This window comes from Botrytis sinoallii (genome assembly GCF_014898435.1).
Source record: "Botrytis sinoallii strain Bc 23 chromosome Unknown BSIN_009, whole genome shotgun sequence".
Classification (NCBI taxonomy): Eukaryota; Fungi; Ascomycota; class Leotiomycetes; order Helotiales; family Sclerotiniaceae; genus Botrytis; species Botrytis sinoallii.
In genome coordinates, this window is record NW_024066036.1 from 790,094 (window position 1) to 805,530 (window position 15,437).

At 41.0% G+C, this 15,437-nt stretch overlaps 7 protein-coding genes across 7 annotated transcripts; 4 read left to right on the forward strand and 3 right to left on the reverse strand.

Annotated features, from left to right (window-relative positions):
- Positions 1-311: 311 nt before the first annotated feature.
- On the forward strand, positions 312-2,049 carry EAF02_005834 (uncharacterized protein; the record flags this gene model as incomplete). The annotated part of the gene is made up of 4 exons (XM_038901882.1): positions 312-364; positions 420-711; positions 835-1,027; positions 1,280-2,049. The coding sequence occupies exons 2-4, from the start codon at positions 586-588 to the stop codon at positions 2,047-2,049; spliced, it is 1,089 nt and encodes a 362-aa protein (XP_038758099.1). The 5' UTR covers positions 312-364; positions 420-585.
- A 731-nt stretch (positions 2,050-2,780) lies between these two features.
- Positions 2,781-5,316, reverse strand: EAF02_005835 (uncharacterized protein). Its single transcript, XM_038901883.1, has 3 exons — positions 4,754-5,316; positions 4,170-4,694; positions 2,781-4,064 (listed from the first exon to the last, which is right to left on the reverse strand). Exons 2-3 carry the CDS (start codon positions 4,404-4,406, stop codon positions 3,264-3,266), a joined length of 1,038 nt encoding a protein of 345 aa, XP_038758100.1. The 5' UTR covers positions 4,407-4,694; positions 4,754-5,316; the 3' UTR covers positions 2,781-3,263.
- EAF02_005836 (uncharacterized protein) lies at positions 5,273-5,718 on the forward strand (the record flags this gene model as incomplete). Its single annotated transcript, XM_038901884.1, has 3 exons — positions 5,273-5,320; positions 5,349-5,453; positions 5,656-5,718. 3 exons carry the CDS (start codon positions 5,273-5,275, stop codon positions 5,716-5,718), a joined length of 216 nt encoding a protein of 71 aa, XP_038758101.1.
- Positions 5,719-8,153: 2,435 nt separating this feature from the next.
- On the forward strand, positions 8,154-9,584 carry EAF02_005837 (uncharacterized protein; the record flags this gene model as incomplete). Its single annotated transcript, XM_038901885.1, has 1 exon — positions 8,154-9,584. One exon carries the CDS (start codon positions 8,154-8,156, stop codon positions 9,582-9,584), a length of 1,431 nt encoding a protein of 476 aa, XP_038758102.1.
- Positions 9,585-12,559: 2,975 nt separating this feature from the next.
- EAF02_005838 (uncharacterized protein) lies at positions 12,560-13,072 on the reverse strand (the record flags this gene model as incomplete). Its single annotated transcript, XM_038901886.1, has 2 exons — positions 12,560-12,936; positions 13,009-13,072. The coding sequence occupies 2 exons, from the start codon at positions 13,070-13,072 to the stop codon at positions 12,560-12,562; spliced, it is 441 nt and encodes a 146-aa protein (XP_038758103.1).
- A 468-nt stretch (positions 13,073-13,540) lies between these two features.
- EAF02_005839 (uncharacterized protein) lies at positions 13,541-13,950 on the forward strand (the record flags this gene model as incomplete). The annotated part of the gene is made up of 4 exons (XM_038901887.1): positions 13,541-13,543; positions 13,625-13,734; positions 13,790-13,874; positions 13,927-13,950. 4 exons carry the CDS (start codon positions 13,541-13,543, stop codon positions 13,948-13,950), a joined length of 222 nt encoding a protein of 73 aa, XP_038758104.1.
- A 385-nt stretch (positions 13,951-14,335) lies between these two features.
- Positions 14,336-15,181, reverse strand: EAF02_005840 (uncharacterized protein; the record flags this gene model as incomplete). The annotated part of the gene is made up of 1 exon (XM_038901888.1): positions 14,336-15,181. The coding sequence occupies one exon, from the start codon at positions 15,179-15,181 to the stop codon at positions 14,336-14,338; it is 846 nt and encodes a 281-aa protein (XP_038758105.1).
- Positions 15,182-15,437: the final 256 nt, after the last annotated feature.

A 15,437-nucleotide genomic window follows, 5' to 3' on the forward strand; every position in this document is an offset into this window, starting at 1 on the left:
TGACAATCGACTATTTGGAGGTGAATTACATTGATCCGCTAGCTGGCATACTTTTCGACCCTCAATTATCTTAAACATACTATTTAGGGTCCTCATGATCGCCTTCATATACCTAAAAACTCCAATATGTAATAAAAATTGGTATACACACACACACACACACACAATCCGAACCGACCACCGAAAATTAGTACGAACCTCTAATCTCTAGCATTCATCTTACGTAATGCAAAAATTTAATAGCACCCCACCATTCATCCCACCAACGGCGAGCGATCTTTTTCTTGAGCTTTTATGAGAGTCTTGATCAATATTTACGTACATTCTCTAGAAATTCGAGGTTGTCGATATAGTATTCTGATACGTGAGTGCTATTCTCTTCTCTACAGAAATTGTAACTGACCCTCATGATTTATTAGCAACCTTTGATCTAAAATTCTAGTCAGCTTTTGACTAGCACAGCACAAATCAAAAAGATCATACATAGGTACTTGAAGTTTGAAAGAGATTTGAGTTAGGAAAGTTCCTAGTATCTGTAAATAATTTACCTTCAAACCCTCAAGTTTCCATCAGAAGAAAAGAAAGATGTCACCCCTTTCCAAATTCGACGGGTTAGAACTCCCTGCTGCGGCAGATTTTCACGTACATCTACGAGATGGAAAGATGATGGAGACAGTTGTTCCAACCATTAAGTTGGGAGGAGTGGATACCGTAAGTGGTTTTCTTTATAGGAAGAGTTTTCGTTTCATTCAGATTTCGAAAGTTTCTCTTCTCGACCACAAAGTCCAGATTATTTAGATTTTTTCTCTGATTTGCTAAACTATCATACAATAGGTCTATGTAATGCCCAATCTCGTTCCACCCGTTACTACTGTGGCTGCAGCTCTGGCCTATAAAGAACGTCTTCTTGCCATCGAGCCAAATGTCAATTATCTCATGACTCTTTATTTACACGAGAGTATTACCCCTGAAACTGTTCGAGAGGCTAAGAAGGCGGGAATTGTGGGAATTAAAAGTTATCCAGCTGGTTCGTGTTTTTCATCCAAATTTCTAGTGACTCGGACTGCAGTTCGATGATTAGAAGCTTTCAGTCTTTGGAAGTAATACAACATTTAAAGAGTAGGGAGTTTGAAATACTCTTTTACCTTGGATAATGTATTACTTTCAAGTATCGAGAACTTACAATCTGCCAATCCCCCAGTCCGGACTCATAAATACTCTACTCCATCTATTTCCCTTCCAGAAATAGACTTACATAAAGAAAACTAATCAAACACAGGCGTAACAACCAATTCCTCCTCAGGCGTCATCTCCTACGAACCTTTCTACCCCGTCTTCGCCGCCATGGCTGAAGAAGGACTCGTCCTCAATCTCCACGGTGAATGTCCCTCTGACCACAAAAAAGACATCACCATCCTCAACGCCGAAGCTTCTTTCCTCCCCACCCTCCTCTCTCTCCACCGCCAATTCCCCACCCTCAAAATCGTCCTCGAACACTGCACCACCGCCGCCGCCATCCAAACCGTCAAACAATGCGGTCCCAACGTCGTCGGAACAATCACCGCTCATCACCTCTTCCTCACCATCGACCAATGGGCCGACGACGCTTTCCACTTCTGCAAACCGGTGGCGAAATTACCCAGCGATCGGACCGCGTTGCTCGTCGCAGCAGTCGAGGATTCCGAGAAATTCTTCCTCGGCACCGATAGCGCACCCCATGATATCGGCGCCAAGAAGGGCGGAACGGGAAAGACGGCCGCGGGAGTGTTTACGCAGGCGCATGCGGTGGGTCATGTGATTACGGCGTTGGAAAGGGGGGTGGAGATGGGGGTTTTGAGGGAGGAGGATGTGACGAGGGAGATTTTGGAGGGATTTTTGGGGAAGAGAGGAAGGAAGTTTTATGGGATTGCGGAGGCGGGGACGGGAGAGGGACAGAGAATTGTGTTGAGGAATGGAGAGGAGATTGTGAGAGCGAGTTTTAAGGGGGAGGGAGTGGAGGTTGTGCCGTTTTGGAGGGGTCAGAAGATTTGGAGTGTGCAGTGGAAGTAGGTGTTTGGTGTGCAAGTATATGTAAGAGAAATATACAACCCTTCAAAACACATGTCCTTGATATTTCTCTATTAAAGAAACACCTCCTCCTACCCTCATTCATTCATTCATCCAACAAAACTCCCCATCCAGTAAAAGCTCTACATATCAAACCCCCCAAAAAACTCATAACACAAACCATAAACAGATACCTACTCAGTACACCAGGTGGTATAAAAGCATGACGTTTCATCTCACATCTCAGATTTTACAAGAAACATTCATATCCTTTCCTCTTTCTCTATCTCTATCTCTATCTTTAATCTTTATTATAGTATATATTCTAATAGCTCTGATTTGAAATCTGAGATTTGAAATATAAAGTAGAAATGACTATTTATTTATTCATTCATTTATTTATTTATTTATCTATAGCGATGTAAAGATAAAGATACAAAAATATAATATACAAAAACACAAAGATACTATGCTATTCAGATATTCAGATATATAGATATATAGATATAGATATTCTATTCTATTCTATTCAGTTCTCTTCAATTCATTTACTAGTAATCCTTCCATCAATCCTTCCATCAATCCTTCTCTCAACCCTTCTCCCAATACAAATCCCAAGTCATACCAACCCTAACCCTAATACTTGCATACACGCGCTATAATTTCTCCTCTCCTTCCTCTCCTCTCCTACTCACACCCCCAGTTCCCAATCCCCCCCCCAGTTCCCAAATTCCCACACCACACCCCCCAATTCCCAAAATCCCATCCTATATACAAAGAAATCCAAAAGGCTACCTATTTACCGAGCCGTCGATATTCTATCAATATATCTATTTACTAACTAACGCCTTGTCCCGATATATATTCTAATACCTGATATCCTGATATCCTAGTTTCATAACTATATGGTTTTGTATATATGTATATGTATATGTATATATGTATAACATAACTATATATACTTCCGAGGCATATTTAATTTTAATATATATGCTCTGGGTTGGATGTTGATGTTGATGTTGATGAGGATGTTCATCGATGGATATGCATGTGCATATCCATATCCATGTGTTCCACTCACTCTATAATATGTATGATATTCCCAATTCCATCATCTTTTGTCCCGAAGACAAAGAAGAAGAAGAAGTAGCCAGAAAAAAGAACCACCCCCACCGTGGAATCACAAACTAAACCAAACCAAACCAAACCAACCTAACCTAAACCACTTCCCCCGCCGTCTTCCTCCTCCCAAACCCCGGAATCGTCCTCTTCTTCCCACCCCGCTTCTCCTCCATCCCAACGGGCATAACTCCACTGGAATAAGCCTTCTTACTCCCCATCCTCCTCCCACTCTTCACATCCCTCCTACTAGCCCCACAACAACACATACCCACATGAATCACCCACGCGATAATCACACAGGAAGCACCGATCCACATAAACGCAAACATCCGGGTGCCCACACTCGCGCCAATATTCAAGCCCGCCTGACTCGTCACCGTATTGCGGAAAATGATAAACATCACCGTGGCGATAATCGCCGCCGTGGTGACGAGAAGCGCGGAGATAAATGTCCAGATGGCGTAGAACCCGGATATCCAGCGGGAGTAGATGGTGAAGAAGGAGAGGAAAATGTTGCAGAAACTCATGACGACACCGGTGATGAAGAAGCCGAACATGATGTGACTAGCGATGCGGATGAGACTGAGGATATTGTTTATTTGAGCGGGGAGAGCAATGGTTGCGCCGGCGAGGAGCTCATTGAGGAGGATATCGACGGGGTTGAACCAGTAGAGGTGTTGGGGGGTGGAGCAAGCGGTGATGCCTTCATCGTTGTAGCCTTCGCAGAAATTCCAGAGGCCGACTTGGTAGAAATCGTGGAGGCCGAGGGATCGGGCGAGAGAGTTTTGCAGGGTGATGCCACCGCCGACGGATTCGGGAATGATGTTTGTGAGGTCGAGTCGGAAGAACCAGGTATCGCGGATGACGGCACGGTTGTTTATATTGCCGATTATTGTCTGAGATTTGTGTGTTAGTTTTAGAAGATGAGGGAGAAGATTGAGATATGGGGGGAATGGCAATGGCAATAGCAATGGGTGACAGTCTAGAAAATCAAAACTTACAAGAATTAAAAAGATGACGGCGATCAAGTACAAGAAACTGGTGATATAAATAGCTCTCTTCCTCGCCTTGGTAGCTCTCTTGATATCCACGCCGGCCATCGAGACATGATTTGAATTGTCACCAGGAGTTAACGTTCGATCGGAACTTTTATCTGTGGTGCGACCTTCTGGGGCTATGGTTCCTGTTTGGTGAGCTGGGATTGCTTCTTGACGTTTTCGATTGGGGAAGAAACCCATGGTGAGATTGGGTGGTGAGGTGAGGTGAGATGAGACGAGATAAGGTTATTGATTGATGTTGAATTGAGATGTGATGAGACGAGATGAGGGAATTGATTTGATGACTATCTCTTTGTACACTTTCACAAATCCTATCTATGTGGATAGATGGATATACAATGTGAGTGAGTGGGTGAGTGAGTGAGTGATAGACGACGACAGCAATGATCGAATAGCACAATCCAAAAGCCCAATCAATAAACCATCCAAAATCGATCCATCCACAAAATGAAAGACGGTAGAAGGATCCTAGGATAGATATCAGATAATCATCCACTGATGTTCTCCCAAGACACAAACAAGCCTACCTCACTCACACTTCCTCTATGCAATTCTTCACCAAAAGCTTGATTCTCCTTGACCCGTACCCAGTTTTCAGCGACGTTAGTGTATTAGTCGAGAATCGGCATGTATTGTACGAAGAAATGGTAGTAATGATAATAAATATTAAATAATAAATAATACCGTAAATGAATATTCACAATGCTCACTCACAAATACAAGAATCGTCAGAATAAAATCAAATAATAAGATTGGAAACAAAGTAGATTTACCCTACGACCCATCTTATCGACATCATCGAAACCATGGTACCTACACCTGCTATCCACACACAGGGGGGCTTGGACATTTGCATGCATGGATTGACATTTTAGTATTGAGTAAAAGAGGGTACGGAGTCATCTTGCGCATCGAGAACTGGCTGTTCGTGTTGGAGCTTGGAGGACGCTTGCTCGGCTTGACAGTCAATCAATCAATTCTCGAGCATCTAGAGAGATCTGGAGTGATTGGATTGGCTTGAGGATTTGAAACTACGACTCTAGGTGATGGTCGGGAGGTTGGAGGTTGGAGGTTGGAGGTTGGAGATTGGATTTGTAAGATACAGCAAACAGATTTTTACAGACGAGACTTGGGAAACAGGTGAGACAGGGAGATGGTGAGAAGAGAGGAGAGAAAAAAGAAGAAGAAAAATACGCCGCTGATGTCGTTGTACATAAGTATCCATATGTATGTATGTATGTACGACAGTTTTCATCAATCTGGACTCTGGACTCTGGAGACCTTGAAATTATTCAACTAATAAAACTATTGAATTCTCCAAGCAAAACTTTGAGAATCTACGAGTGGAGGAGTAGGGATAGATGTCGAATTTGTTGATTGATTACTGGTACCTAGTATGTATGTATGATATGATACACTTTTCATAAAGCTTGGTGTTGTTGGTGTTGGTGGTGGATACGCTGGATACACTGTGAGAATTCTAGAGTTCTAATTCTAGAATTGGGATGAAGAATACCTACCTAGTACCTACCTAAGAATATGAAGAACATAACGGATAGGAAGATTATCATCATCCCCCTGAACATCATGTTATTCAACTCCCAAGGACCGGAGTAATAGTGGTTCGATAGGTAAGCTTGAGAATGTAACACCTACCTATCTACCTACCCAGCCAGCACTCATCGATACGGTATTGAGCTTAGGTAGATTGAGGCGCAGTTTGAGGAGTGAGGAAGGCGGAAGGGGGGTTTCTCTCCGATGATAGCGGTAGAGATCTATAGGTCCATAGGTCATTGACAAGATTGTGAATACGAGAATTGGGATACTTGGGATACCGATACGGTGGTGGAGGTGGTGTACTGTTTGTTTGTTTGTTTGTAAAAGAAGACCACCGGTACACTTGGCGGTTAATTGACGGATGAGTAAGGTTAGATGATCCTTGGTCTAGATAGATACTAGGGAGGTAACTGTGTTGTCTAAGTTTACACTTGTCTCGAGAGGAATTTCTTTCGACTTTTCCAAACTCACACCAGAAGAGTTTTTTCTTTCCCTTCACACTTTAGTTATGCATTGGCGGGAGGATAGGATGCGATGGTATCCTCACTAGGTGATCAATCTAGACCCTTAATCAATCATGGTTTACCCTCTGCCGATGTTCTGCACCTCGTTATTTCAAGTGCTGAGGGAGGAAATGCCCGTAATCCTAGACTCGGATCTATGCAGGAAGATGAGGTTAGCTGCTTCCAAATGGATCCAATCCTTGAATAGCCGTCTTGGCCGTGAGAGAAAGGAGGGGCGGGAATGAGGCTTGGACCATGGAATTGGGAGAGAAGGTGGGACTTTTGGTTTTCAGAAGAGGTGAGAGGTGAGAGGTATGAGAGGTGTGAGAGGGCGATGACAAGAAGACGCAGAAAATTATGATGAGTTTTGTGAAACTCTATTTGATACAATTGTAAGACATTTGGATGATGTGGTGATGGACTGAAGGGTTTGAAGGGTAAGGGTTTGGGATTGGTTTGGAGGTGAATTGTTATATTTGGAGGTGAATTGTTATATTTGGAGATGAATTGTTATATTTGGAGTTGAATTGTTATATTTGGAGTTGATTGTTATATTTCGAGTTCATTGGAGATGAGATGTTTGTGTGTGATTTTTTGCATTAGTTTGACTGGCTGTCACCTTTTGCTTTTCTTCCTATGTAAGACCAAGTATGATGACAGGATGAATGATTGATTGAATACATATGGATAACAGAATGAATGAATGAATGATCAATTGATCAATTGAAGAGTTGAATGGCCCGTACCCGTTCGCTCGGGACTACCCTTCCTCCTCCCTCCCGCTATGATTCAGGGACAAATGGTACCATCGCACCAGTCAAGCACAAGTAGATCTACAAACCAAAGGAAGATCGATATTTCCCAAGAAAAGGCTATTTTTTGGGGTGAAAGCTAAGATTGTATACAGTTAGATTCCTCCTCTGGTCTACGGAATACTCCACCATCCAAATGCACTCGCCATCATCATCATCATCATCATCATCATCTAGTATCTAGTATCTAGTATCGTGCATCTAGAATCTATCTCCAACCGTATACCGGCGGTACGCACAAGTAGAAGATTTGTCAATTGTTACATCTTCAAGATTGTCAAGACTTACACGACTCTCGATTCCTCAAAGGGGGCTTATTTTCCCTTGGTATGTTCGCCGAGTATCCGAAGCTAAAGTGGAATTGCGTATCCACTGTGGTGTCTGTGTCTTGAAACAAAACAGACGTTCATTTTCTTCCAATGCGAGTGAGTCCCTTGACCAAGTTGAGCCCCTCCTACCTCCTCCCTCAACTTTCAAGCCTCTTGCATTTCAATATCTAACGAAAGAGAGGTGAAGAAAGAAAACGTACACGGCACACGAAAATAGAAAACAAAACCACTGGATAACGTCATTCATTGCCTTGCCTTCCTTGCCCTGCCCTGCCCTGCCCTGCCTTGCCTTTGGAACAACTTCATTTTTTCCTTCTTCAACCGTGCCACCTAGTTACTGGGTATTTATTCATCTATCCGAGTACTTACTACTCCTATTTTGGACATCTATTCATCAAGATTCAATGTTTGAGCATTCATTCCAAATTAGGTAGTATTGTGCCCTTCACACACCTTTTCCTCGACTCGACTACTTCCTACAGAGTAATTCTTTTTCTGACGTCGACTTGTGAAATCCTAGTCCCACCTTCACCATCCCAAATTCCTATCGCTATCTAAACTTTTTCCCCAAACTTCTCGAATACGAGTTATACCTACCTCTTCCCCCCAAAGCTTCTCCACTCGTTTGAATCTTCTCTCTACCTTGAATACATTCACCATTCCATCTACAGATCTGCCAAAGTGATTAGGCGTCAAAGGAATCACTGCAGAATCACAGGAGGAAAAATGTTGTTTTCTCGCCTCTTTTCGGTCAGTTTACTGGCTGCGGGAGTGCATGCTCAAGCAACGTCAGAAAGTACTTCGAGTTCGAGTTCTAACACAGATTCCACATCAACGGAAACTGATTTAACCACAATAACGGGGTCGGAATTAAGAACTCCCACAGGATCTTATCTTTCTCTTTCCACTACAATTACACTTTCTACATCTTCATCCCCTGTATCGACTAAAGCTATAGTCTCGACTTCAACTGATAGCACCACCACTCGCACCACGACTTTGGGGTCAACTACAATCTATGCATTGGGCACAGAGACGTTGACCGGAAATGCAACAGAATCAACCAGTTCCGCTACACAGATTGTTCTGACGGGTGGAGGACGTCATACCACCACCACTGCCATCAATGGAACATCCAATTCAACAGCCACATCCACCTCCAGCTCTGCCGTAGCAACTAACACCACTCCCTGCAACAACTATGTTGAATTTTGCGACCGCAGTTACGGAAACATCACCGAAGTATCCGCACACAATTCTCCCTTTGTGAGAAGTGGTAGCGCGGCTGCAAATCAAGCATTGGATGTGACAACCCAACTCAACGATGGCATCAGATTATTGCAGGCTCAGATTCAATGGAATGGAAGTATTCCACATTTCTGCCATACTTCCTGTGATATATTGGACGCCGGTCCGATCACAACGTATCTGAGCGAAGTCTACGATTGGGTGCAAGCCCACCCCTTCGACGTTGTCACCATTCTCCTCGGCAATGGAAATTACTCCAAAGTCGACAAATACGTTCCCTTTATCGAAGAATCCGGTCTCCAAAACTTCGCATACGTACCCCCCAAGATTCCCATGGCGCTAGACGATTGGCCCACCCTCGCCAGCATGATTCTTAGCGGCAAGAGAGTCGTCTTCTTCATGGACTACGAAGCAAACCAAACCGCCTATCCATGGATCCTCGACGAATTCACACAAATGTGGGAAACGCCTTTTGATCCCACCGATCGCTCATTCCCATGTACACCACAACGCCCACCCAATCTTCTCGATTCAGATGCGAAATCGCACCTCTACATGACGAATCATAATTTGAACTACGATATCAATCTTCTGGGAATTTCACTGTTGGTCCCATATCAAAATTTGCTGAATGAGACGAATAATTCCACGGGATATGGATCGTTGGGAATGAATGTCGAGCAATGTGTGCGGGATTGGGGATTTCCACCAAAATTTCTGAATGTAGATTTCTACAATGTGGGACAAGGAAGTGTTTTTGAAGTCGCCGCTGAGTGGAATAATGTCACATATAATCGAGAATGCTGTGGTAGTTCGGCGAAGAGTGATGCGGGAAGATTGGATGTGGTAGGGAGAAGTGCAGTCATGCTTGTGATGGGTGTGCTGGGTTTCATGTATTTTGGATTGTGATGTGAGGTGAGGGATCGAATGTGATTTCAGGATGTATGTGTGTATAGATGGTATAATGATTGTTGATATCAGTGGGGTTTACTTTGATATTCTGGATGGTTGGATAATGCTTTGCTTTGCATTGCATCGCATTGCATTGCTTTGTATTGTATACATGGAATGGCGTTTTGGATATCTATCTAGCTTGGAGACTTGGATGCTTGAAGCTTGCTTGCATAGGAAATTATGAGATAGATTATTGGTACTAGGTAGATGGGATGGATATATAAAAGATATATAATCATTGGAATACTTTTTTTATTTGAGTTTTTTTATGAGTGTGAGTGTGAGTGTGAGTGTGAGTATATGATTGATCTCTATTTTGAAACTTGTAGTGTTGATGTTGAGATTGATAGTAATGTTTATATTGATATCAATAGGTGAGTGATATTAATACTAACAATCGTTTTCTCTTTCTCTCCTCTTCTCTTCCTCTTCTCTTCCTCTTCCTCTTCCTGTCTATCTGTTTGTTTGTCTATCTGTCTGTTTATATATTTATTAATCATATATAAATAATTCAATAATCATTTATTCATTCATTCATTCGCTTAAACCAATCCCTATATATTAGGATATTAGGATATTAGGATATTAGGATATTAGGATATTAGGATATTAGGATATTAGGAATAAATTATAAAATTATAAAATTATAAAATTATAAAATTATAAAATTATAAAATTATAAAATTATAAAATTATAAAATTATAAAATTATAAAATTATAAAATTATAAAATTATAAAATTATAAAATTATAAAATTATAAAATTATAAAATTATAAATTGTAAAATTATAAAATTATAAAATCAATCGTATAAATGTATAAATCGAGTAAATATATATCTAAATACTCGTGCTCATACTCATACTCATACTTATATTATAAGAAATAAGAAATAATACAAATATAAATACTCCCAGTTAGTTTGTTTGATTCAATAATCTATACTTTGATACTTTTTAGGGGTAGATGAGTAGATGGGATATTAATGGGATGTTGAATGGGTTGAGTTGGGTGGGTTGGATTGGGTGAGGAGAGGAGAGGAGAGGAGAGGAGAGGTGAGGAGAGGAGAGGAGAGGAGAGGAGAGGAGAGGAGAGGAGAGGAGAGGAGAGGAGAGGAGAGGAGAGGAGAGAAGAGGGTATAAGATTACTGGTAGGCAGCTATGGTGAACTTATTTGTTATATCCATACCTGTTTGGATTGGATTGTGTTGTGTTGTGTTGTATTGTTTTGTGTTGTATTGTATTGTATGTATTGTATTGTATTGTGTTTATATTTTTATACTGATTTGATATTTGATTTATGCTGGGATGGAATGAGATGGGATGGGATGCATTTGTATTTGTATTATATAATAGGTAGGTATGTAGGTAGATATATAGTATTGAGATTGAGATTGAGATTGAGATTGAGATTGAGATTGAGATTGAGATTGAGATTGAGATTGAGATTGAGATTGAGATTGAGATTGAGATGTTAGTAGTGTGGAAATTATATGATGACATGAGATATGATAGTATGAGAAGGAAAGAAAAGAGAAGATAACAATACAGGTAATATAGTACAGGAGATAAATCGCAATACATCCCTCCCTAACTTTTCAGACAAGTTTCACAATCCCCCTTGAATTACCCGAAAATGAGAGCAGAGCAACACGAATTCAGAAATCACGAAAGAATCCTCTCATTACTATCACCTCTTTGATTTGTACCAATTAATAGATATATAACCGAGAATATTACCTACCTATATAAAGGTACTATAAAAGGAGATAATCTCAATATCCAATCCATATATATCATATAATAGATTGAAAATTAAGTAAAATTCTTTGCATCCATCCATACCATCAATCTCTACCAAACAGTCCTAGATTCTAATCACTTTTATTGTATATCTATATCTTCTGTAGATATACCGTAGAATAAAGCTCACATGATCTCCGAGTTAGACGATGAATCATAGCTGTAAGCCAAATCATTCCTTGCAGTACAATATTTGAAAATCCATATACATCGTGGTATTTAGAATCAAGTATGGACTGGGATAGAGATATCCCTGGTATGTAAGACTTACGTTCCTGAAATACTCATCATCTCATCCAGAAAACGATACAGACTCTGGATAGGAAGCTAAATTCTTAAGTTCTCAGTCGAGACTTGGGATTGATTTTCTTTAATGGAAAGATATAGTATCTGGACAGAATATACGGCTTGGTTCATCCTATAGCTTGTGTGTAATTTCGTAGCAGGGTAAGAAATGAATGGAGAGAGAGAATGAATAGGAAGCAATTTCAAAATTCAAATTTGGTCAAGATAGATGGCAGCAACAGAAATATAGTATGAGTGTCCAAAGACAAAGGATGAAAGCTACTAATAACTGGTTCTAACCTCTCCATATTTAAGCAGCCTTCTATAAATAGCCACTGGGAAATTTGAGAAGAGATAATTATTAGAGCATATTACGATCGATGTAGTCTACTTGTGTAGAATATGAGAATATATTGTTCGGTGTGATGAGAACAAAGTAGTATTCTTTCATCATGGTAGATACACTTTGTGAACAGTGTGCGTAAGAGCTAGTACATCCAGCTTTAATTGGAAATCGAGATGGTGATATAGACCTCTCTTTTTATGAGATTAATGGGACTTGGAATTATAAACTATTTATAAGTATTTTGAAAAGTATTACTTGGATAGATGGAACATCGACAAGTAACGCTGAATGATTGCTTCCACTTGGAGCCAAGATTCAAGAATATCAATTTCATGAGCTCGCAAATCTGTAGAAGGAGGTGAAATAAAGTCAGTAGTCAAAAGACGTAAAAGATTATGATTGATTCCGAAAATGAACTCCTAATGTGGGTATCAACCTATCCTATCCAACTCCAAATGCCAGTTTCTCAAAGTATATCTTATTCCCCCATAACTCCCTAATCACTTCCCATCCCTTTCCTACCCTTAACAATATTCACCACATCATCCACATCATCCTCCTCTCCCAACGTCTCTACCTTCCCCCCACTACTCTTCGTCAACTTATCATCCGTCGCATCAAAGGTTTTCTTCGCCTCATCAATAAACATCTTCTTCTCAAACACTTCTGTGATTTTTCCCAAAAATGCTGGGTTCTTCCGACAAGCAAATTTAATGTCATCGAGTTTAACTTTTTGTCGACCAGCTATTTGGGCTGCGCGAGATGCTTCAAAACAGAGCTCGATGATGAAATCAGTTACTATTTCATCGAGGGTTTTGGTCGTAGTTTCAAGGGCATGATGAACATCACCGTGAGCGTGGAGGAAAGATTTTACTAGACTGGGTTAGTTTGGGTGTTGATTGGGAGGAATAGAAGAGGAAGTCATAGGGAAAGATTGGAACGTACGTTCTGCTTCGGTGAAGTTTTGTTGACCACGATTTTTGGCTGCGCGAGCTCTTGGTTCAGACATTTTTTGAGGTAATGTGAAAGTTTGATTGAAATAGCTGATGTATGATGCGATGGATTGCGCGCGTTTTGTAGATCTGATACTAATAATGGGTATGTTCCCAAATTAGATCGTTGTAGTTCTGGTAAATAGTTGTACTTTCAGTCAATTTCTGAATTGATGAATCCGTGAGTACAAGTATCAAGCGCTATAAATAAGATCTATTGGCGCGTTTCTTGTGATGGTACTATCACTGGGAGGAAATCGAATCTTTGATCTAAAGTAATAAAGTCGCAGAGCTTCCGCAAGCTATATTACGATTAATAATTTGTCCGGAAATCGGGTCTATAGATAGTCCGGCTACCGATTGCCCAATGTATGCATGTGAATGGAAATGTGTTTGGTAGATGTATGGTATTTACAGATTTATATGTTGAGGAACACCCCAATCATCTAAAACTTTTCCTGTGATCTCGACTCTTACCCTACAAAATGGTTTGTCAAGCCCAGAAATTCTAGTTGAGGACTCTGCGTATGCGAAATCCTCTTGCGCAAAGGTACTAATAAGCTATCTAGTCAGCTCTCTTCAATTTCCAATCAGCGCTGCTAGTGCTCCTCCTCCTCATATGTACGAGCGCATACGCACATCAATTGTTTCCCAATATTATGGATCGGAATAAGGAAGGGTATGATAGCATTTGTTTTGGAAAAGCTGGGAATTAGAATACTGATGGAAACTAGCACTTTTACCGGGTTGTTCTGGAAATGTGCGAGGATAGGAGAGCGACTGAGTCCTTATATAAGTGTCTGCTGTGTTGTCATGGCTGTGAGTTTTACTCTGCTTGCTAGACTGGGGAGTTACTAATGAATGACAATAGGTTTCTCTGTTTGTTGGTAACTAAATGTTTGGGAGAGGGGATTTGCATGGCGTTTGGAGGGAGGATGAATTTATATCAAATCGAGGTCTGGATCTCAAAGACATTTGGCATAGGAGGTGTGCTTGGAATGTTATGAGAGGGTGGCATTTGAGCCAAAATGGTATTACATATACGCATAATCGAAAATTATACCAGATTATTTTACCCTCCTACGCATCCACGCATTCCTTGCAGAAGCTATTCCTTTGCGCCAGTCTCCAGTCTCCAATTTCCAATAACCAAAACACCTTCGCCAATGCCCATTCGAACGCCCATATATAGTATACACCCAAGACAAGTGCCAAACAATGGATGTAAAAGTCCATTCCTCGATCCTTCAAAATCGAGATTTGAGCTCTTACGTCATGATTCATGGCAATGAACTTTGAATACTGGCAGTATCCATAGTTTCATTGTCACCCCAAATATCTCGACTCTCTTGTTCCACAGATCTCATTGCAGAAGCTACTTCCTCCAATTTTGCTACCACATCAAGAACTCCTTCATTAACCCTTTGGAAATACCTGTCGTTAGCCTCCCTTCTCTTCCTTGCTAATACAATATCTGCCTTTGTATCCTCCTCTAATTTACTACCCATCTTCTCTCCGCCTCCACTATGAACCCCACTAGTGGTCGTACTCCTTCCTCCATCCGTTCCAGATGTCGCCGTCATTCCCGGTCCATCTAGAGCGCTCTTCCCCTCACTTCCCAATGTCCCACCCCCAATATCACCTTTACGTCCCTCATCAACCACATCATCCGCTTCACTCCTAGCCCACGCTTGCGCCAAAGCTATTTGTGTTTTCCGTAGTTCCTCTAAAGCTCTACTATGTTCAGGTCCAAATACATGTGTCGCATTTACAGCACTAAGCTCAACTTCTTCTAATGTACTTTGCATTTCAGCCCATAATGCATCGGTTCTCGCAGCTTGTTTTTGTCCTTCAGAAGGAGCTTTCCCCGCACGAGGAAGGGAAGTTATGGGAGCTGTATCGGTGGGTCCATCGAGATTAGTTCGCAATGGTAATCTTTGGGATCGTTGACGGACAAGAGAATTTCTAGAAGTGGTGGGATATAAGTTTGATGATTGATTGGATGGTACAGGTGCTAGAGCACCTTCTAACGATACGTGAGAGGCATTTTGTGAAGGTGTAGTAAAGAGTACTGGAGGTGGATCACGAACGGGTCGTTTTGATTTTGATTTTGGTGATTGATCCATATTGGGTCCTAAAACGAAAAGATTGTATATGTGTATGGAAGTAATTTGGAGAAGTCGGGAGCTATGAGATAGAAGTCATCGAACTTCTTATCAGTGATTGTTATCGCCGACAATCTGCATTAATGTAAATGCCTTAAGATAAATTCAATTCTGACTACTTTCAGGCTACAATTTATCCTGCCCAGAAATTCATTTGTTCGCTTAGCGCATTTTAGCTTCACGCACTCATTGTGATTTTGAAATTCTTCTCTCCAGC